The sequence below is a fragment of the Mustela erminea genome, chromosome 3 (genome assembly GCF_009829155.1).
Source record: "Mustela erminea isolate mMusErm1 chromosome 3, mMusErm1.Pri, whole genome shotgun sequence".
NCBI classification, from domain to species: Eukaryota; Metazoa; Chordata; class Mammalia; order Carnivora; family Mustelidae; genus Mustela; species Mustela erminea.
Genome location: NC_045616.1, coordinates 40,445,090 through 40,468,861, shown reverse-complemented (window position 1 = coordinate 40,468,861; position 23,772 = coordinate 40,445,090). Strand labels below are relative to the sequence as shown.

The 23,772-nt window shown below is 36.3% G+C and overlaps 1 protein-coding gene across 1 annotated transcript in view; it reads right to left on the bottom strand.

Annotated features, from left to right (window-relative positions):
* SLCO4C1 (solute carrier organic anion transporter family member 4C1) overlaps nt 1–23,772 on the bottom strand; it is a 71,515-nt gene that overhangs the window by 7,627 nt on the left and 40,116 nt on the right. Inside the window, exons 7-12 of the mRNA XM_032335662.1 lie at nt 15,992–16,136; nt 15,385–15,580; nt 8,523–8,676; nt 3,976–4,166; nt 2,429–2,493; nt 190–327 (exon numbers count right to left, since the gene is read on the bottom strand). Of these exons, the coding sequence (XP_032191553.1) occupies nt 190–327; nt 2,429–2,493; nt 3,976–4,166; nt 8,523–8,676; nt 15,385–15,580; nt 15,992–16,136 (889 nt within the window). The remainder of the gene's footprint in view (nt 1–189; nt 328–2,428; nt 2,494–3,975; nt 4,167–8,522; nt 8,677–15,384; nt 15,581–15,991; nt 16,137–23,772) is intronic.

The window sequence follows — 23,772 nt, the reverse complement described above, 5'->3', positions numbered from 1 at the left end:
TTTTAGACTGAGTCTTACAACTCATTAAAGCCTTTCACAACTTGTCATGATAACTGATGTCTGCTTCAGAATTTCAGGGTAGCCCAACAGCATGGACTGAGCATTACAAAACTTAAGTAAGTAACAGTAAGACCTTTTTCTCTTGACATCATCAATTTAATCTAGAGTTATCAAGAAATTACCACTTACTTATGGCTACTAGCATATGGGCCATCTTGATGTTGTTATAAATCCAGCAAGCTCCTCTAGCTCCACATTCATTAATATCCCACAGAATACATGTGCTGTCAATTGTAAAACCAAATATAATTGGTCCAGGTATTGTGCCTAGAAGAATTTTATGTGAAATATACAATCAGTAAATATTACAGTCTCTAATTAATAGGTTTTTATTATAAGTGGTCATAAATATATTTTATATAAACAATAATAAAAACTAATCTGCCCATATACAAATCAATCAAGTCATGTACAAGTAAAAGGGATAGAAAGAAATTCAGATAAAACATTCTGAAATAATTATATAATCATTATATACTTCCAATCAATTCAGAAAGTAATTATTTACATTAAAAAAATCTGGTATTTATTTGGTTAACACTTAGCTAGGTATTTTAATCCATAGACTTCCTAATTTACTGAATGTGCCTTTGAAATTAGTTATTCTACTTCTTTTTAAGATTTATCTATTTATTTTAGAGAAATTGAGAGGGTGAGCACAGGGAAGCAGAGAGGAAGAGAAACTTTAGCAGACTCCTTGCTATGCTCAGAGCCTGACACAGGGCTTGACCTCATGATGCTGAAATTATGACCCAAGCCAGAATCAAGAGTCAGATGCTTAGGGGCACCTGGGTGGCTCAGTGGGTTAAAGCCTCTGCCTTCGGCTCAGGTCATGATCCCAGGATCCTGGGATCAAGTCCCCCACATTGGGTTCTCTGCTCCACAGGGAGCCTGCTTCCTCCTTTCTCTGTCTGCCTCTCTGTCTACTTGTGATCTCTCTCAAATAAATAAATAAAATCTTTAAAAAAAAAAAAAAAGAGTCAGATGCTTAACCAACTGCACTACCCAGGGACCCCAGCTATTCTACTTCTTAAAAATCAAAATTATTTGTATGTGTTATGTGTTTGTGTACGTGCGTGCATGACAGCGCAACTGTGTATATGTACACACACACACACATCAACATGCCTGGGAATACTATTTCAAACACACCCCCCCTCCCTTGCATGAAGTCATGAGGTACTAAACTTTAATATATTTAAGGAGTTTACGACTGATACAAATCAAATACATTTCTTAGACAAAGATTTCAGCTACATCCAGCTTGTTCCTTCATGACCTGCAACAGAGCAGTCAAAGGAGCACTGGACTGAGGATAAGGATACCATTCTTCTAGTCTCATTTTTACCACAAATTGTATAACTATGGACAAATTCTTAAATGTCTCAGAGCTTTAATTTATTCATCTGAAAGGGGGAAAGTTGGTCTATGTGATCTCTATTGTCCCTGCTTTAGATTTTGTTTTTATAAATGATCTCAGTATTATGTATATAATATTGTGGGTATAATCATATAATTATATGTATAACACAGTATTTCTGTGCTTCTACATCTTGCTACATATTTCTACATATTCTTTCTACAATAGCTTCCATAAAATCTTCCATCAATTCTCAATTACCCACAATACTATGTCATATTTTCATTTAAATGTTTTAACTCATTATTTTTCATTGTTGATGCAACATAATTATGTCCCAAATGGAGATAAATGCTGGGAGAAAAGGAATTACCAGAGTTAAAAGTATGATTTCATCATAATTTATGTTGGTAATAGGCTTTACATGGATAGAAAAAAGATTTATGTATTTTACTATGCTCTATTAAACATATGTTCATGATCCTCTGTATTTTAAATAAATATGACATACTCCTGAAAGTTATATTTGGGGTTTTTTGTGTGTGTTTTTTTAAAGATTTTATTTATTTATTTGACACAGAGAGAGAGATCTCAAGTAGGTAGAGAGGCAGGTAGAGAGAGAGGGGGAAGCAGGCTCCCCGTTAGCAGAGAACCCAATGTGGGGATCAATCCCAGGAACTCTGAGATCATGACCTGAGCCGAAGGCAGAGCCTAAGCCACTGAGCCACCCTGGCACCCCTAAAGTTATATTTGTAGTAGAATATAGAATAGAATTGGAAACAACAGTTAACCAATCAGGTAAGTGAAAAGAAAGCCATTATTTTCTTACGTGATATATAAACAATACTACATATTAAATATTAGAAAACAGCTTTTTTCAATGACAATTATATAGTTTTCCATGACATTTATATTAATTATTTTCTATGTACATACTGTGAGGACACCAATAGCACTAATGAACAAAAATAACCAACAGTCACCAATGAATTAAGAAAAACGGCATACCTAATAATCGAAGCAGCATAAACTGTATTCCCAATGCTAGGGACCGCTGCCTGTGATCAACACACCTGGAGATATCAAATACATGTTAAATCAAAAGTGGCTGTATATTATATTTACTCTTTGAGCAAATTTATTTTTATACCAGCTTAGCATTTCTAGATTAAAGTAAATTTTATATGCATGAAATAAACTATTTGTAACAGCTCATATACAGTTCAGCCTTTTGGAGTTACAAAAAAAGTTATAAAAGAAGAAAAATGACATGTGAACTAAAATACTACAAATACAAGTAACAACAAAAGGGTCAAATAAAGTTTAACAAATGTATTGAATATATATGAATTGTATCAAATGTAAAAAAGAAAGGATATTTATTAGTAAGAATTATTTTTAACTATCCCTTAAGTCACAAGCAAATAATTCCTACTCTAACTTACTAACTTTGAGACAGAAGTCATACCTACAGGATAATGTACAAATGTGGGTCAATATAAAACAGATGCTGAGGCTCAATCTTATTTTAAGTAACAATTATCAACGATGAATGAAACGTGATGCTGGCACATAAGAGTTAGGAGAAAAGAGATCAACATGCAGTTGAAAGGTAATGCAGATAATTTTTCAAAAGTGAAGTTTTGGGGCGCCTGGGTGGCTCAGAGGGTTAAGCCTCTGCCTTCGGCTCGGGTCATGATCAAGCCCCGTGTCGGGCTCTCTGCTCCGCAGGGAACCTGCTTCCTCCCCTCTCTCTCTCTCTGCCTGCCTCTCTGCCTACTTGTGATTTCTCTCTCTCTGTCAAATAAATAAAATCTTTAAAAAAAAAAAGTGAAGTTTAAAAAGAAACATTTTCTCAATTCTCTAAATAACTCCAAAGTCCACATGAGATCATCTTAACAGACAACTTAATAGTTTTAGACTGAATCTCTAATAAAATTTCCAATTGACAAATAATTTTGTGAAAAGGTAGTATGGGGGAACAAAAACTGAAGAGTAAAAAAGCTAGAGTTTGTTAGGAAAGACTGATGAACTTAAGAAAGAGCAGACAGAAAATATTTTTATCAAGTGATGTAGAAGGAGAAAGAGCAACCTGAATGAAGCTCAGAGACTATTAAGAGCCGGGGGGCGGTTAGCTTCTCATCCAGCAGAGCACTGTTTACAGGACGGCTGGAATATCCGTCACCACACCTACTACGTTAAGGTAGGATTCTGTCATTCTGACTCTGACACAGGTGTAACGCACTGTATTTCCATCATGCTCAAACACAGTCCAACAGATTCAACTGAAGCCTCACGAAAGAGGCAGAGAAACAAAAGTCACATATATTCCAGATAGGCAATATTAAGACATTTTCACATACATGATCGTATTTAAACCTCTTTCCTCTGGGGTTCGATGAAGTAGCTTTTCCAGGCCATGGAACTAACGATTTTATGAGAACCAAATTAATATTGGAGCCAATGGTCAAAAGAAGCCCAACTGAACCCTTGAGTCCATATTCTTTTCAACGACCACATCTTAGGGATGGCAAATTTCACAATATAATACATACCTTAGGATGGACACAGTTATAGGAGTACCAGCCATAAATGTAAAGACAATTGTAGCAAACAAAATGCCAAGGAAAATGGGCAACTTTGCACATCGATTTTCACATTTTCCAGCTTTAGCTTCTAAATCAAAATTTGCCAGAGTAGGTGTCATTTCTGTATTCTTTGCAATACAGGAACAGTTGTAATATACCTAGAAATATTAGACAAGAAAATATTGAAAGTACATATCTTGAAAACAGAAAACATATTTTTAAAGATCTATTTATTTGAGAGAGAGAGAGAGAAAGAACAATGGGGGAAGGGACAAAAGAAGAGGGAGAGAGAGAAAATCCTCAGTCTCCCAGCCGACCACAGATCCCAACATAGGGCTCCATCCTAGAACCCCGGAATCACGACCTGGGCCAAAATCCAGAGTCAGCCACTTAATTGATGAGGCCATCGAGGTGCCCCTCTCAAAAACATATTTTATCATTTTAAGTTAGGTGCTCTCTAGAGATGGCAAACATTTTACATAGTCTTAACCTGTACACAACAAATGATGCTGAGGAAGAGTAATTAACTCTTGGTCATATTTATGGTCTGTATTTGAGTTTTGTGTTCATTGATTCAAATCATAACCTACTATTGATTATGACTTATAAAATAAATTGACAAGAATATAACAATTACCAGATCTCATATTCTAGACTACTTTTAATGGATCATAATTGTTCAAATAGTTTTCTAATATAGAAGGCAAAGAAGCATGTAGGGAGACAATCTCACTCTCTGCATTAGTTAGAAAGGAAAAACACTGTAATTTCAACAAGCCCCACGCCTGAGTGACTCAGTGGGTTAGGGCCTTTGCCTTCAGCTCCGGTCATGATCTCGGGGTCCTGGGATCGAGCCCCGCATCAGGCTCTTTGCTCAGCGGGGAGCCTGCTTTCCTTCCTCTCTCTGCCTGCCTCTCTTCCTACTTGTGGTCTCTCTCTGTCAAATAAATAAAAATAAAATATTAAAAAAAAATTAAGTAATATATTACAAGTCTCTAGGGGGGGAAAAATGCTATTTTCAACTAAACTACTACAACTTTTCTAAACTTTTTGTAATTGCTTTACTGAAAGGAAACTATATGCCTTCTAAGATGACATATGTATGATAAAAAAAACTAGAAGTTATTACTTCATTATCCTGAAGCCTATTTTATATGTAAGTATAAAATATTAACTGTTTAATAAAAATATACATATAAATAATATAAAGTATTAAAAGGTAACATGTTAAAAGGTCACCAGTATCACTTTTATAGGAAAAGAACTGAGAGTTTTAAAAAGTTTGTAAGGCATAATTATTTTTTTGGGGTTTTTTTTTGTTTTTTTTTTTTTAAGATTTTATTTATTTGTCAGAGAGAGGGAGAGAGAGCGAGCACAGGCAGACAGAAGCAGAGAGAGAAGCAGGCTCCCTGCCGAGCAAGGAGCCTGATGTGGGACTCGATCCCAGGACGCTGGGATCATGACCTGAGCCGAAGGCAGCTGCTTAACCAACTGAGCCACCCAGGCGTCCCCATAATTATTTTTTTAAAAAGTTTTTTACACCTCAATTCTAGCCTTACTATAAATCTTTTTAGACGTTTCGGGCCCCAATAAAGTCAGAGTAAAGCTAAAGAAATCAAAGGGAAATGGTTCCTTTACTATTCTGAAGGCCAGAAACCTTTTCTCAGTGCTAAAGGCAATCTAAAGCTACTGGCACTGATTCAGGATGTCCAAATATGCAGATGACACTCCCAAAATGGAATTTTACATATTCAACTGGATATATAAAATAATAAAGAAATACAGCCTTTTAACATTTTAAGAGAAAAGTTTTCTATCTCAAAGTAAATGTACACCTCTCTTACATAAAAATATATACAATTTTGTTTGCACTATAACTATACCTAGCTGTCAGTCAATATCTGTTTTGTTGTTTGGGTCACTAGCATAAAATATAAGACTAATATTTTTGTGAACAAATGTACATAGGTATTTACTATATTATTAACAATGTATTTTGCCTATTTGAAACATGACATTAAGAAAAACAAAAATCCTGTGAAAAAATGAGTTGTTACATGGACTAAATGGACATGAGAAAGCCAGAATGAATAGAAAATATGGAAGTCAAAATAATCCGTTTTTCCTAAATAATCCTAGAAGATTAATTTGCTAGTTAAGATGGTAATTATAGTATTTGAAGAAAAATATAAATATCAAATTAATCATCTCAAAATAACCCATACCAATTAAAATGTGCACAGGCTATTAGATTTTTTTTCTTTTTGGGGGGGGTGGTTTCTGTATGCAGGGTAGTATTTGTGTCTGACATTTTCAGTTATGTGAGTAAAACCCTACAAATATCTCCTTGTTGTAATCTTTTTCTAAGTAGAGTTAGTCAATAACACTTCTTAATCATATTTTAGACACAAGAAAACAATACCTATATATCTGCCTCTCAAAGGAATATTTAGCTACCTTACACTTATTTCTGACTCTGTAATATGCATCATGCTCACTGGCAGAATTCGATTCCTTGTAACTGACACAAACACGTAATTTTCTCAATCTGTTTTGAAACTAAAGCAATCCCAGATGTCTACGGGTTTGAAGATGTCTACTGTTGAAGTCAACAGACTTGAGACCTCAAAAATCTTCCTGATCCCTTTTATTTTTCAGAGACACCTAATGGTAATGATCTAATTAGTTTAATCCAAGGATTAAAACTGCACATATGGCATCCACGTCTATTAGGTCTACCATGAGTCACCACAGACGTCTCTTCCACCATATTTTTCAATGTTCTTAGATGATCCTTTAAAAAATCTATAAGCTAGGTAATATGAAAAAAATGTACATTGTTTCTCATATTCTTAACTTCCTTCAGGAAGATCAAATCCTAGTAGGTTCAGACAAACTTCCACTGTATTTATTATACATAAGACCATTAAAGCTATGTATGTATATGTACATGAACATACATAGATTTATGTATGTATTTATGAACATACAAATGTGTTCAACCACACACACACACACACACACACATCCATGTTGGTCTTAGAAGAAATCTAAAGTAATTTTATGGGGCATTTCAATTATCTATTTCTACTTATTTACATAGAAATCTTTTCTTGCAATCTTAAACTTCTCTTTATATGGGAAAACGAATGCCATTTCATTATTCTCCATTTCAAATATTCAAGACTGTGCTGTTTTATCATATAATTCTTACATATTTTATTCATTGTGATGTCTTCTATAATAGTATATACTTCCCTTATGTCTTCTTAAAGTTATCACATTATCCATTAATGCATAACATATGTACTATAAATAATCTGAATGTTATTTTTGCCCCTAATGCTTAAATTTAGCTAAGATGAAATCCAATAAAATTGGAGAAATTGGAGGGGGAGATGAACCATGAAAGACTGTGGACTCTGAGAAACAAACTGAGAGTTTTGTAGGGGAGGAGGATGGGGGGTTGGGTGAGCCTGGTGGTGGGTATTAAGGAGGACACTATTGGAACACTGGGTGTGATGCATAAACAATGAATCTTGGAACACTGAAAAAAAAAATAAAATAAAATTACTAAAAAATAAAATAAAATAAAACAGCTCCCAACCATAAAAAATAAAATTCTATTGGATTCTCTTAAACCATTTAACTGTTTAAAAAAATCCTATCTAGGTAAACTAATATGAATTTTAATCTAGAATTAAAAATAAATTTGTATTTGAAAATTAATGATATGAGTATTTTAAAATGAATCCATGGTACATCAAATAAAACACAAATATTTACTATGCTTCTATTATTATATACATGGTATTTAGTAAGACTAGACATTCTCTGACTTCTAGGAGCATAAAGTATGGCTGAGAAAAAAATAAAACTATAAAAATGTAAATATTTCACTACTATCAGAAGTAATGTTACAAAGATGAATGTGAATAACTGAAAAATTGATTTTTTCACATTAGGAGTGTCTGAGATATAAAGGAAGAAGAGTCTTTTTCAGCTGTGTGCTCAGGGACTTAAAATACATACACAGAAGGACACTTGAGTGGCTCAGTGGGTTAAAGCCTCTGCCTTCTTCGGCTTGGGTCATGATCCCAGGGTCCTGGGATGGAGCCCCACATCAGGCTCTATGCTCAGCAGGGAGCCTGCTTGCCCCCCCAACCCCGTCTACCTCTCTGCCTAGTTGTGATCTCTGTCAAATAAATAAATAAAATCTTTAAAAAAATATATATATATATATATATTAAAGTAAGAATGCTTTGCATGAACTCTACCCTCTTAACAAATTTAAAGCGTACATTATTATTGATAATAGGTGCAATGTTGTACAGCAGATCTCTAGAGTTATTCATCTAACTAGACTGAAACTTTATGTCTGGCTTCTGAATGAAGGAGTAGCGTGAGCAAGGGAAGATCAAGCCCTACATAATTCCACTAGAGGGATAAAGATGGCTATCCATACATATACAAACACACAGCCTCATTAAAGCAAAGTAGAAGACACAAGTTACCTTTAGATGTCTTTTTGAAATATAATTTTTACAACCTGCAAAGCAGGGAGAAAAATACTGGATTCCATCTCCTCCACAGACAGGATAATAATAAGATCGCAGGCAGTTACAATTACTATTACAAGGAGCAGTCAAGTTTCCCAGTTTTCCTGTCCTGTCGACAAGAAATGAAATAAGGGCAAATTACCTATGTTATAACTTTTAATGAGCAGTTCAGAAGCTTTGCTATATCTTGCCGTTCCACCAATTATTTACTTGCTCAACACATATTTAATTACTTAACAAATAAAACAAACAAAATATTTGCCTTTTCACATAGAATTTAATTTCTTATGGGAGAGAAAGAGGCAGTATAAACAATACTTATATAATGTATGTCAGTGATAAGAAAAACAGGCAGGGTAAGCAAATAAAACAACGTTTCTCCTTTGGCACTAGATTATTTTTTTCCAAGAGGTGGTGGGGAAGGGAGGGATGATTTTGTGGATTGTAGGATGTTTAGCAACATCTCTGGTCCTTACACACTAGATGCCAGTAGTATCCCTCAGTTACGACAACCAAAAGGTCTGCAGACACTACCAAATTCCTCTGGGGTGTTGGCAAAATTTTAAAACTAGAAGGATGATATTTGCAAATGACAGTACAGACAAAAGGTTGATATCCAGGATCTATAAAGAACTCTTCAAACTCAACACACACAAAACAGATAATCATGTCAAAAAATGGGCAGAAGACATGAACAGACACTTCTCCAATGAAGACATACAAATGGCTCTCAGACACATGAAAAAATGTTCATCATCACTAGCCATCAGGGAGATTCAAATTAAAACCACACTGAGATATCACCTTACACCAGTTAGAATGGCCAAAATTAGCAAGACAGGAAACAACATGTGCTGGAGAGGATGTGGAGAAAGGGGAACCCTCTTACACTGTTGGTGGGAATGCAAGTTGGTGCAGCCACTTTGGAGAACAGTGTGGAGATTCCTTAAGAAATTAAAAATAGAGCTTCCCTCTGACCCTGCAATTGCACTATTGGGTATTTACCCCAAAGATACAGATGTAGTGAAAAGAAGGGCCATTTGTACCCCAATGTTTATAGCAGCAATGGCCACGGTCGCCAAACTGTGGAAAGAACCAAGATGCCCTTCAACGGACGAATGGATAAGGAAGATGTGGTCCATATACACTATGGAGTATTATGCCTCCATCAGAAAGGATGAATACCCAACTTTTGTATCAACATGGACAGGACTGGAAGAGATTATGCTGAGTGAAGTAAGTCAAGCAGAGAGAGTCAGTTATCATATGGTTTCACTTATTTATGGAGCATAATAAATAACATGGAGGACATGGGGAGATGGAGAGGAGAAGGGAGTTGAGGGAAATTGGAAGGGGAGGTGAATCATAAGAGACTATGGACTCTGAAAAACAACCTGAGGGTCTTGAAGGGGTGGGGGGGGGTGGGAGGTTGGGGGAACAAGGTGGTGGGTATTAGGGAGGGCACATATTGCATGGAGCACTGGGTGTTGTGCAAAAACAATGAATACTGTTATGCTGAAACGAAATTAAAAAAAATAAAATGACTATTAAAAGTTAAAAAAAAGAGTGTATGTACTGAGATGAGCACTGAGTAATATATAGAATTCTTGAATTACTAATTGTACATCTGAAACTAATATAACAATGTATGTTTATTATGTTGGAATTAAAATTTAAAAATAAAAAACTAAAAATACTGAATAAAGGTTTATAAAATACACACACACACAAAAAAAAAAAAAAAACTAGAAGGATGAATAAAATAATGGCATTCAATATAGTCATTTTATCAGTGGGAAAACTAGGGCCCTAAGAGATTATGTTACTTTTCTGTCTTTGCCAAAATCCTGGTTCCCAGGCTCAGTTGTGCTCCACGCTGCTTCTTAATAGGATGCAATATCTTTGGTAAGGTAAAGGGTTACCTTAAGCAAAGACATTTCTCCAGTTCTTACTTATTCATTCACTCAACCAATAAACACTGAGCAAATGCTGGGCCCTATGTTAGGTATCAGGAATACAAAGCTGAGTAAGGTCCTCAAAGATCTCACAGTCTAGGAGCAGAGATGGACACAGATAATTAGACACACTAACATGGTTGAGTAGCTACAGGTATTTACAAAGTGTACTTTAGAAGCACTGAAGAAGGTCAAGGCAAAGTCTGGGTGAGTGTCTTTAGGAGCTTCTCTCTGAGCAAATCTTAAATGATGAGTAACGGCTGGATATATGGGGAATGTGTAGGATACTTAGGGAAGCTGGTACGAAGGTGTAAAGGTGAGAAATAGGATCCTCTACAGACAAATATGAATGATGCCTGAGGCAGTGAATGATCGGAAATGTAGCTAGAGGGGTCAGGGACCAGATTATTGGGGGCTTTAATCTATTTTTGAAAAGTAATCAAAGTAGTTTCACACTGGGAAGTGATACCGTCAAAAGCACGTGTTAAAGAAAGAACGCCAATAGTGACACGGGGTAATGAATTTAAAGGAAGGAGACAAATCACAATATCCCAGGCACTAAGTTATGACAATAGACAACATGCAGGAGAACCAAAATAGAACACTTGATTAAGGGAGACAGATTTGAAAAACATCCTGGATGTAGAATCATCCAAAAGATGAGATGCACGATTTGGTATTTTAAGATGGGAACAGGATGAAACAGTTGAGAGTGACTTCTACTGTCTAACTTGAGTGTTTTGCAGTTTTATACACATTGAGGTTAAGAGTCTTAAAATTTGGCGAAGAAATCTGGCCTGCAGCTGGATATTTTAATATCGTTTGCATAGAGATGTGGCTGACGCCGTGATAATGGTAAGATCAGCCATATGAGGAGCACAGAGAGAGAGGAGTACAGAGGTCTCAGGAGTCTGCTTACTTCATGAATACACAGTGAGCTCCAATGATGTGCTAGACTCTACTTTAAGTGATGGAAATAAACCTAAAAGAAATAAAGAGAGACAAAGATAGAGATAGAGAAAGGGAAGAAGAAAGGGAAAAGGCAGGCGGGGGTGGACAGAAGGAAAGGGATAATAAAACCCCTCTTCATAGAAACCCTGAAGCTAACTTCCTTGCACTGGAGGTCAGAATCAGTAAAGAGGGCTTCATCTAAAGATCAGAAGGTAATAACTGCTCTATTAGAAAGCGAGGGTATGTGAGGGGTAGGTGGAGAAGAAGGAGCTCATGAAAGAAACAGACTGAAGGACACAAAACACATTGGAAGCAAATCAGGGGAAGTTTGAAGGAAAGGTGATCAAAGAGCAAACTCCTAAATAATTTGTCACTCTGCCTGGAGTCTCTTCTCCTGATTGATTCCACGGGCTGCTGCTAGATTTCTTTGTCAAGCACTCTTTTACTCACAAGAAAAAGCAGTCTGGTATTCCTACAACTAGCTTACTGTACAGGTACACAAGTACAGCGACGAGAAAAATACTATCCCTTCAATCCTAGAAACAGCCTCTATACATTTTCTTTTCAACTTTTTATTTATTTATTTATTTATTTATTTGTCAGAGAGAGAGAGAAAGAGAGAGCAAGCACGTGCACAAGCAGGCAGAGTGGCAGGCAGAGGCAGAGAGAGAAGCAGGCTCCCCGTGAAGCAAGAAGCCCGATGTGGGGCTCGAGCCCAGCACCCTGGGATCATGACCTGAGCCAAAGGCAGAGGCTTAACCGACTGAGCAACCCAGGTGTCCTGAGCCACTATACATTTTTAAATTTAAATTTTCCAATATATAATTCTCACATTACCAATGACTACTGAGAACATGAAAATATAAAATATGATGAGAACTTCAGTAGAAACAGAGAAATGCAGCATATATTCCTTACTTTCAAGGCTATATAAGCCACTGAAGCCTACATATTTTCTAAAGATGTAATGCCTGAGATAAAGGGGGAACTATTATTAGGAAAAAAACCAATGCTTGCAAAGTTTATTAAAGGGTCTTAATAGACACATAGTATTTTTTAAAAATATAAAATATTTTAAATTTAAAATTTTTGAGTATTTAAAACATAGCATGTGTATAAATGCACACATCCATATATATGAGTAACATGTTTGTCACAAATAGAATTTAAATGTTAATTTCTTATTCAAATCCAAACTATTCTATAATTAGGCCTCTCCCATAAGCAAAGATTCCCCTAAACCTATTATAACATCCTAATAGGTATGCTTCTTTAAGGTGCTGTTTCATATAAGCAAAGACCAGATATACAAAAAATACTATGTGTACTTACTACAGTATTTCATATTTTATGAGGTTCCAAGTATAAAGTAAAACAAAATCACCACCACTAACACTTATTGCCAAAACAGACCCAAACTGCCTGTAGATTGTCAAGGCAGTAAGAGAATTATGGGAAGTTTTAATAATTAACAGATTCTAGAAACGACAGTCTCCTTCAATTGCTGTGCCCATATTAAACATTTAAGAATGAATTTATGTAGAATATTATAAATACTAATAGTATTCCCTGAAATAATCAGTATTGCTGATTTTAAGTTATATATATATATATATATATATATATATATATATATAAAAATATATATAAATATGGCTGTTTGACGGGGTTTTCAATGAACTTATCGATAAGCCTAACTCATTAATTCAGTCAAAAAAGCAGTTTTTAACCAGCTGTGATTACACGGCAAGGGCAAAAATTCGCATTGCCTCACTCTACTAGAAACTCTACATTTTCATAACTTCTTTCTTCCACTAAGCTTCTTAGTCTATTCTTCTTCCAAATATACTTTTTCATATACATGTGTTTCTTGGATGAGACTATACTGACTAGCTGCCCATGCCGTGTACATTTTAATATATAGCACACAGAGATAAAACTGAGAATTTGGGACCACAGAGACAAAACAATCTGACAATGTCTCATCCCGTTTGTGACATTAAATTCTGTCTCTATCTATATTTACACCTAAACACACACACCCCGCTCCAGCTGACACCTTCTCACTTGTCTTCCTTCCTGTCCATAGACTAAGGACAACTTGACTGGTAGTAATTCGTGTTTAAGGTTGAAAAATATCAAATAGATTCACATCTACCTCATTTATTTTTCAAAGTGATTAACTAGTGCTAAACTTTCTAGAACTTTCTGTTCTTCTAAAAGGAACATACAAAAAACCAGTGGTTTCCTGGGATATGCTGGGGCAAAGTTTGCAGGTGTGAAAGGTCTGCAGAGCTCACCTCTATCCACCTTTGGACATTGCCAGGTACTTTTTTATTTATAGGCACATGACTTAAGTCCCATTCAAACTGGTAACTGAACCTAGCCTTTACTTTCTAGCTTTCATCGCTAACATATTCCCTTTGCCTCTCTCTCTTCTCAAAGCTCTTTTTATCTTTCAAGGATATTTAAGCCCATACCCTTCCTGAATCTTATTAAATGAAACTGAAAAGCTCTCTTTCTTTTGAATTTCATAGCCCTTTGTATGTCTCCCTTTACCTAATGCATTGTTCATTTACCATTTTGTTTCCCAATCTCTCCAGCTACATTGTAAACTCCTTTAGAATACAGATTCTGTCAAAAAGGTCAGCTAGAGGATGGAGTCAACAAATGTTGAATAAATGTAATGGAAATGAACTTAACATTGCTCAGCATCTCAATGTAGACAGAAATGAACAGCAGCTACAAATCTTAATCGCTACTAGCAAACTCATCCAAACAAACTACATTCTGTTTAAGTTATCAGAATGCCATATTCTACAAAACTGTGGAGTCCTTGACCTGGATGGATTGACAGTTCACTCATCAGCCTCAAACACATGCAATGAAACAATACAGCAGGCTATAAATACACCACTGTGCAATGCCCTCCTGCCTGATCCCCTAACTCACGGTTTAGGATTTCAAAACCAAACAAACAAGGCAAAGAAAGATAAAATGATCACACCACTTATAAGTAAAAACATATTTACAGGTCAGAACAAGAAGAAGCCATTTATTTCTCTACGATAAACATGAACTCCTATAGGAGAAACATTCATACATACATAAGAAACAGTAATCATTACTATAACCTCGGACTACCTCCATTTTAATCTCTCTCCTAGACTATTTTCAACCTACCTAATACATGAATTTCATCATAGGGAGTCACCTCTATTTTTAAAGACTTAAATCAATAGCAACATAAAATGTGAAATTCTCCCTAGAACGTGAATCCCTTCAGGGGATTCAAGATTCTGTTATATTCATCTCTGTATCCCTGAACATAGTACCCAGGATGGAATAGATGCTCCTTAAAATTGCTCTCCGAATAAATACCCAATATTTAGTAAGATGTCAATTATCTAAATGAAACAAAACAAACCTACATTTTTTTTTAATAGGAGAAAGTCTTCCAATTTAAATAAAGACGATCTTTCATTATTTGACTCAAGAAAGCAAAGACTTAGAAATATGCACATTGTGTAGATAGGAGTGATTCCATCATACTAAATGGGAAGAGGAAGTAAAAAGGACATGCTGATGAAAGAGCTGGGCAAAAGCGCCAGGGTAGCTCAGTTGGTTGGGTGACTGCCCTCGGCTCCGGTCATGATCCCAGAGTCCCAGGATCGAGTCCTGCATCAGGGCTCCCAGCTCAATGGGGAGTCTGCTTTTCCCTCTGACCTTCTTTCCTCTCATGTTCTCTCTCTCTCTCAAATAAATAAATAAAATCTTAAAAAAAAAAAAAGAACTGGGCAAACTCCAGTTATATTTCAATAAAGAACAGATGTAATTATTATTAAAAAAAAGAAATATGCACATTGTTTATTACCCTGATATTAATACCAAAAACACTGAAATATATTTACCCATTATATAATTCAGACACACCAGCAAATGGCTCATTTTCACAGTTGGCATAAACAAATACAAAACTCAGTGCAAACGCAACTAAAGATGTGAGCAAAGCAAACTTCATTGAGTTTTTACATGTCATTTTGAGCTTTGAAACAAGGATACCACCTAAAATCTGACCAAGAGCGGCTCCAGGAATTAAAACAGCCCCTGATGAGAAAAAAAACAAAACACAGAAAGTAAGAACACATACAAGTGTACTCAGTTACTCAGATGACAATTGGAAAACAAGCAAACATCAAAAACAAGTATTGTTTTAACATATGACTTACTACGACATGATTTAGAAACCTATGAATAAAATAATGGTTATGTCAAGAGATTAATAAAATTAATATGCTGAATATTAATATCAGCAAATATTCTCTTTAGCTACACAGCCTCTGTATTTCTCATTCATACAACAGACTAATATCAGAAAATCAGAAACTTGTATCAAAATCAGTGGGGTTTAAATTTTAAAAAGTGGGGCTATCCAGAGTATACACTATTCTAACAAGCACTTAATGTGGTAAAGTAAAATTATTCGATTAAACTCGAATAAAGAGGAAAATGGTTTACCTGCAAGGGTGGCTGCAAAGCTGGAAGACAATCCAAACTGATTTTCTATAAATTTAGGTAAAAATGTAGCAAACCCAGTAGTAATTAAGGCTTCTGAAGAAGTTGAAATAACTAAACACATAAAGACAGCATTCCCCATCAAATTCTAAGGAAAAAATAGTTCATCAAATGAGTAACTATGATTATACTGCAAAATTAAGCATTAGAATAGCAGCATGATAAAATGACAAAATTTTAATAAATACAGCATATTTATAAAACTTCAACATTTTCTCCAGTATAAAAGCATAAATATGGAATATTAATAGCTTTACATATATTACATTGAGAACACTGATATGTGCAGGACCCAGAGAACTGACAGGTGATTCATTAAGAGGGTGACTGTGCCTTATCATATACAGAGACTGAGTAAAGCAGGTAAAAGCAGGCATGGAAAGGTTCCCTTCCCCCGTCTACTATAAATCTCCATATATTAAATCTACCTCTTGTCTGATTTATTTTACTGTGTTTTGAACTTCCATGTCTAATAAATGAACTCGGCTATAAGCACAGATGAGAATGGTCTCACCAAATTTGTACTGTTCCATGAGTAAAGGACTCAATACCTAAGAACCTTGGGAAGTTATAGAGTAATTTTAAATGTGGATTGCTAGACTTCTCAGAATCTTTTCCATCTATCAGGGGAGAGTATAGAGATTAATAAGCTACTTTATCTAATCATACGGTGAAACCAAATTATAGTTCTAGAATATTAAATGCAAAAATATTTCAATCAAACAAAATACACACATGTACACACCCACACACAGGTACACACCCACACACAGGAGTGACAAAAGGGGCAAGATAAGAGAGTTAGAAGTCAGATCCAGATGATCTAACATAAGAATAACAATAATGACAAAAGGAGAAAAAGTACCTGTATGTAAACATTCACTATTTTGTAAAAGAGTAATAGCAGAGAATATTCAAATCCTCAGATTAAAAAAGATAATGGATTCCTGGCAAGGATTAATGAAAAAACACATATAATTGAGGCATAACCTAACAAACTGCCTGAAATTGTGGAGGGCATGTATTGCATGGAGCACTGGGTGTGGTGCATAAACAATGAACTCTAATACACTGAAAAAAATTTTAAAAATTGGGGGTATATAAATCTTACACTTGGGGTTCTTTTTCACGAGGTTCTTCCTTTATTTGCTTATACATATATATTTTTTTCTCTTGTCATATACTTTTATCAGTCTTTTTGTTTGTCTGTTTTTGTTTGTATACTTCATAAATCTTACCCTGGGGTCCATTTGGGTTGAACCTTCTCTTTTATCTTCCCTTTCTTTCCTGTCTCTCTCTCTCCCTCTCTCTTTTTTTTTTTTTTTTTTAACTTTTCTTTTCTTTTTTCTATTGTTTGGGTGGGGACTCCTGATTGCTCAGAAGTGTTCCAGGGTGCACCTTGACTGCACCACAGTCAATACATCCAGTTACATCTGTTCAGTCATCTCTCACCAAAATGACTAGGAGGAGGAATGCCCAAAAGAAGAAAAATACAGAGGATGGACCTTCTGCAACAGAGCTAATGGCTATCAACATAGACAATATGTCGGAAAGAGAATTCAGGCTAACAATTATCCAGGCAATAGCTAGGTTGGAGAAAGCCATGGATGACCAAACGGAATTGATTAGGGCCGAACTGAAAGCGACCAGAGATGATATTCACAATGTTAGAGCAGAGATGATATTCACAATGTTAGGGCAGGGCTGAGGTTCACAATGCTCTCAATGAGTTCCAATCTAATCTAAATTCTCTCAAAGCTAGGGTAACTGAGACAGAAGATAGAATTAGTGATCTGGAAAACAAACAGATAGAGAGAAAGGATCAGGAGGAAGCCTGGAACAAACAGCTTAGAAGCCACGAAAACAGAATCAGGGAAATAAATGATGCCATGAAACGTTCCAACGGCAGAATTATTGGAATCCCTGAAGGGGAGGAGAAAGAAAGACGTCTAGAAGATATAGTGGAACAAGTTCTTCATGAAAGTTTTCCCAATCTCGCGAGTGAACCCAGTGTTCATGTACTAGAGGCCGAATGGTCTCCAACCAAGATTATAGATTCCAAAAAAACATCAAGGCACCTGATAGTCAAATTGAGGAATCATAATTTTAGATATAATCTCTTGAAAGCAGCAAGGACAAAGAGGCTCCTTACTTACAGAGGAAAGCCCATCAGAATAACGTCAGACCTGTCCACAGAGACCTGGCAAGCCAGAAAGGGCTGGCAAGATATATTCAGGGGGCGCCTGGGTGGCTCAGTGGGTTAAGCCGCTGCCTTCGGCTCAGGTCATGATCTCAGGGTCCTGGGATCGAGTCCCGCATCGGGTTCTCTGCTCCGCGGGGAGCCTGCTTCCTCCTCTCTCTCTCTCTGCCTGCCTCTCTGCCTACTTGTGATCTCTCTGTGTCAAATGAATAAATAAAAAAAAAAAATCTTTAAAAAAAAAAAGATATATTCAGGGAACTAAATGAGAAGAACATGCAGCCAAGAATACTTTATCCAGCAAGACTGACATTCAAAATGGATGGAGAGATAAAGAGTTTCCAAGACCGGCAAGGTTTAAAAGACTATGCAACCACCAAGCCAACACTGCAGGAAATATTAAGGGGGGTTCTATAAAAGAGGAAAAATCCTAAGAATAGCATTGAACAGAAATATAGAGACAATTTACAGAAAGAAAGACTTCAAAGGTAACATGATGTCAATAAAAACGTATCTATCAATAATCACTCTCAATGTGAATGGCCTAAATACGCCCATAAAATGGCACAGGGTTGCAGATTGGATAAAACAACAGGACCCATCCACATTTTGTCTACAACAGACCCATTTGGAACCTAAAGATACACCCAGACTGAAAGTGAAGGGTTGGAGAAGCATCTTTGATGCCAATGGGCCTCAAAAGAAGGCCAATGTAGCGATTCTCTTATCAGATAAATTAGATTTTAAACTAAAGACTGTAGTCAGAGATACAGAAGGACACTACATCATTCTTAAAGGGACTATCCACTAAGATGATCTAACAATTGTAAATATCTATGCCCCCAATATGGGAGCAGCCAATTAAATAAGAAAACTGTTAATCAAGATAAAGAGTCATATTGATATGAATACATTAATAGTAGGATATCTTAAACACCTCTCTCAGGATTAGACAGATCATCGAAGCAGAAAATCAGTAAAGAAACAAGAGCATTGAATGATACATTGGACCAGATGGACCTCATAGATATATACAGAACATTCCACCCTAAAACAACAGAATACTCATTATTCTCAAGTGCACATGGAACCTTCTCAAGAATAAACCACATACTGGGTCACAAATCAGGACTCAACCAATATCAAAAGACTGAGATTATTCCCTGCATATTCTCAGATCACAATGCTTTGAAAGTGGAGCTCAATCACAAGGAAAAGTTCAGAAGGAACTCAAACACCTGGAAGCTAAAGACCACCTTGCTTAAGAATGCTTGGATCAACGAGGAGATCAAAGAAGAACTGAAACAATTCATGGAAACCAATGAGAATGAAGACACTTCGGTCCAAAACCTATGGGATACAGCAAAGGCGGTCCTATGGGGGAAATACATAGCCATCCAAGCCTCCCTCAAAAAAATTGAAAAGTCCAGAATACACCAGCTGTCTCTACACCTTAAAGAACTGGAGAATCAACAACAAATCAAACCAACTCCACACATAAGAAGGGAAATAATCAAGATTAGCGCTGAGATCAATGAGATAGAAACCAGAGATACAGTAGAACATATCAATGAAACTAGAAGCTGGTTTTTTGAAAGAATCAATAAGATCGATAAACCAATGGCCACACCAATCCAAAAGAAAAGAAAGAAAGCCCAAATTTATAAAATAATGAATGAAAAGGGAGAGATCAAAACTAACACCAAGGAAGTAGAAACAATCATCAGAAGTTATTACAACAGTTATATGCCAAAAAGCTAAGCAACCTAGATGAAATGGACACATTCCTGGAAAACTATAAACTCCCAAAATTGAACCAGGAAGAAACTGACAACCTGAATAGACCGATATCTAGTAATGAGATTGAAGCAGTGATCAAAAACCTCCCAAAAAACAAGAGCCCAGCACCTGATGGATTCCCTGGGGAATTCTAGCAAACTTTCAAAGAAGAAATAACACCTATTCTCCTGAAGCTGTTTCAAAAAATTGAAGCAGAGGGAAAACTTCCAGACTCTTTCTATGAAGCCAGCATTAGACTGACCCCCAAACCAGGCAAAGACCCCACCAAAAAGGAGAATTTCGGACCAGTATCACTGATGAATATGGATGCTAAGATTCTCAACAAGATCCTAGCAAACAGGATCCAACAGTACATTAAAAAGATTATCCACCATGACCAGGTGGGATTCATCCCTGGGCTACAAGGATGGTTCAGCATTTTCAAATCAATCAATGTGATAGAACAAATTAATAAGAGAAGAGAGAAGAACCACATGGTCTTCTCAGTTAATGCAGAAAAAGTATTTGACAAAATCCAGCATCTGTTCCTGATTAAAACGCTTCAAAGTATAGGGATAGAGGGAACATTCCTGAACTTCATCAAATCTATCTATGAAAGACCCATAGCAAATATCATCCTCAATGGGAAAAAGCTTGCAGCCTTCTCGTTGAAATCAGGAACACGACAAGGATGCTCACTCTCACCACTCTTGTTCAACATAGAATTACAATTCCTAGCAACAGCAATCAGACAACAAAGAGAAATAAAAGGTATCCAAATTGGCAATGAAGACGTCAAACTCTCTCTCTTTGCAGAGGACATGATTCTTTATATGGAAAACCCAAAAGACTCCACCCCCAAACTACTAGAACTCATACAGCAATTCAGTAACATGGCAGGATACAAAGTCAATGTACAGAAATCAGTGGCTTTCTTATAAACTAACAATGAAAATACAGAAAGGGAAATTAGAGAATCGTTTTCATTTATTATAGCACCAAGAACCATAAGATACCTGGGAATAAACCTAACCAAAGAGGTAAAGGATCTGTACTCGAGGAACTACAGATCACTCATGAAAGAAATTGAAGAAGACATAAAAAGAGGGAAGACCATTCCATGCTCTTGGATCGGAAGAAAAACACTGTTAAGATGTCTATACTGCCTAGAGCAATCTATACTTTTAATGCCATTCCGATCAAAATTCCACCGGTATTTTTTAAAGAGCTGGAGCAAATAATCCAGAAATTTGTATGGAACCAGAGAGACCCCGAATCACTACGGAAATGTTGAAAAACAAAAATAAAACTGGGGGCATCACGTTACCTGATTTCAAGCTTTACTACAAAGCTATGATCACCAAGACAACATGGTAGTGGCATAAAAACAGACACATAGACCAGTGGAACAGGGTAGAGAGCCCAGATATGGACCCTCAAAACTACAGTCAAATAATCTTCGACAAAACAGGAAAAAATACACAGTGGAGAAAAGACAGTCTCTTCAATAAATGGTGCTGGGAAAACTGGACAGTTATATGTAGAAGAATGAAACTCAACCATTCTTTTACACCGTACACAAAGATAAACTCAAAATGGATAAAAGACCTCAACGTGAGACAGGAATCCATCAGAATCCTAGAGGAGAATATAGGCAGTAACCTCTTTAGTATCAGCCACAGTAACTTCTTTCAAGATACGTCTCCAAAAGCAAAGGAAACAAAAGCGAAAATAAACTTTTGGGACTTCATCAAATTCAAAAGCTTCTGCAAAGCAAAGTAAACAGTCAAGAAAACAAAGAGGCAACCCACGGAATGAGAGAAGATATTTGCAAATGACAGTATAGACAGAAGGTTGATATCCAGGATCTATAAAGAACTCTTCAAACTCAACACACACAAAACAGATAATCATATCAAAAAATGGGCAGAAGATATGAACAGACACTTCTCCAATGAAGACATACAAATGGCTCTCAGACACATGAAAAAATGTTCATCATCACTAGCCATCAGGGAGATTCAAATTAAAACCACATTGAGATATCACCTTACACCAGTTAGAATGGCCAAAATTAGCAAGACAGGAAACAACATGTGTTGGAGGGGATGTGGAGAAAGGGGAACCCTCTTACACTGTTGGTGGGAATGCAAGTTGGTGCAGCCACTTTGGAGAACAGTGTGGAGATTCCTCAAAAAATTAAAAATAGAGCTTCCCTATGACCCTGCAATTGCACTACTGGGTATTTACCCCAAAGATACAGATGTAGTGAAAAGAAGGGCCATCTGTACCCTAATGTTAATAGCAGCAATGGCCACGGTCGCCAAACTGTGGAAAGAACCAAGATGCCCTTCAACGGACGAATGGATAAGGAAGATGTGGTCCATATACACTATGGAGTATTATGCCTCCATCAGAAAGGATGAATACCTAACTTTTGTATCAACATGGACGGGACTGGAAGAGATTATGCTGAGTGAAATAAGTCAAGCAGAGAGAGTCAATTATCATATGGTTTCACTTATTTGTGGAGCATAACAAATAGCATGGAGTACAATGGGAGTTATAGAGGAGAAGGGAGTTGGGGGAAATTGGAAGGGGAGGTGAACCATGAGAGACTATGGACTCTGAAAAACAGTCTGAGGGATTTGAAGAGGCGGGGGTGGGAGGTTGGGGGAACCAGGTGGTGGGTATTAGAGAGGGCACAGATTGCATGGAACACGGGGTGTGGTGCAAAAACAAGGAATACTGTTACGCTGAAAATTAAAAAAAAAAAAAAATTGGGGGCGCCTGGGTGGCTCAGTGGGGTAAAGCCTCTGCCTTCAGCTCAGGTCATGATCCCAGGCTCCTGGGATCGAGCCCCACATCGGGCTCTCTGCTCAGCAGTAAGCCTGCTTACTCCTCTCTCTCTGCCTGTCTCTCTACCTATTTGTGATCTCTATCTGTCAAATAAATAAAATATTTAAAAATAAGTAAATAAAAATAAATTTTAAAAAAATTTCTTTTAAAGATACATGAAAAATGTATAAATTTGTAAATGGAGATACAAAAGAATCACACTAACATGGAACTTCTCATATACAACATATTTAAGTAGAAAAGTGCAAGATGACACCCACAAACTTCTAGGACTAAAAGAATGTGATCTGAAAGTGTCCATCCTGTCAGAAATATCATTTAATATTCAAGGATACTTAGATGGTATTCTGCCTGAGGAAAACTAGAAATCAAATATAATACCCAGAGAGATCTGAATCAGAATTGAGACCTCAAAGCATGAAACCGTAAGGATTAAAAAAGAAAGCAGCAGGGAGTAATAACCCTTGATGGCATAAGAATTTATAAAATAAATAAAGTTAGTATAAAATACAACAGTTGTTGGAATTAAAAATCATGAACAGTCTCAGGAAAACACAAGAATTTGCCTGCATGGGAGAGAACAGAGAGTTGAAAGGTGGGATAAATGGAGTAAGAACATTTTAGGCTTTCATTTGAAGGGGGAAATGAAAATAATTGAAAAGTATATAATTTCAAATCTTGAAAAGGTAAAATTATACTCCTCTATGTATAAAACTTTAATGATGATAAATGGAAAGAATGCAGCAGACCATAACACTTGTTTCTTTAACCTCAAATCTAACCAAGTAACCACTAACTGCCACTTCTTTCACAAGGCAAAAATACTGGTTTGACATTCTCAAATATAGCGCTCGCTTCAGCAGCACATATACTAAAATTAGAACGACAT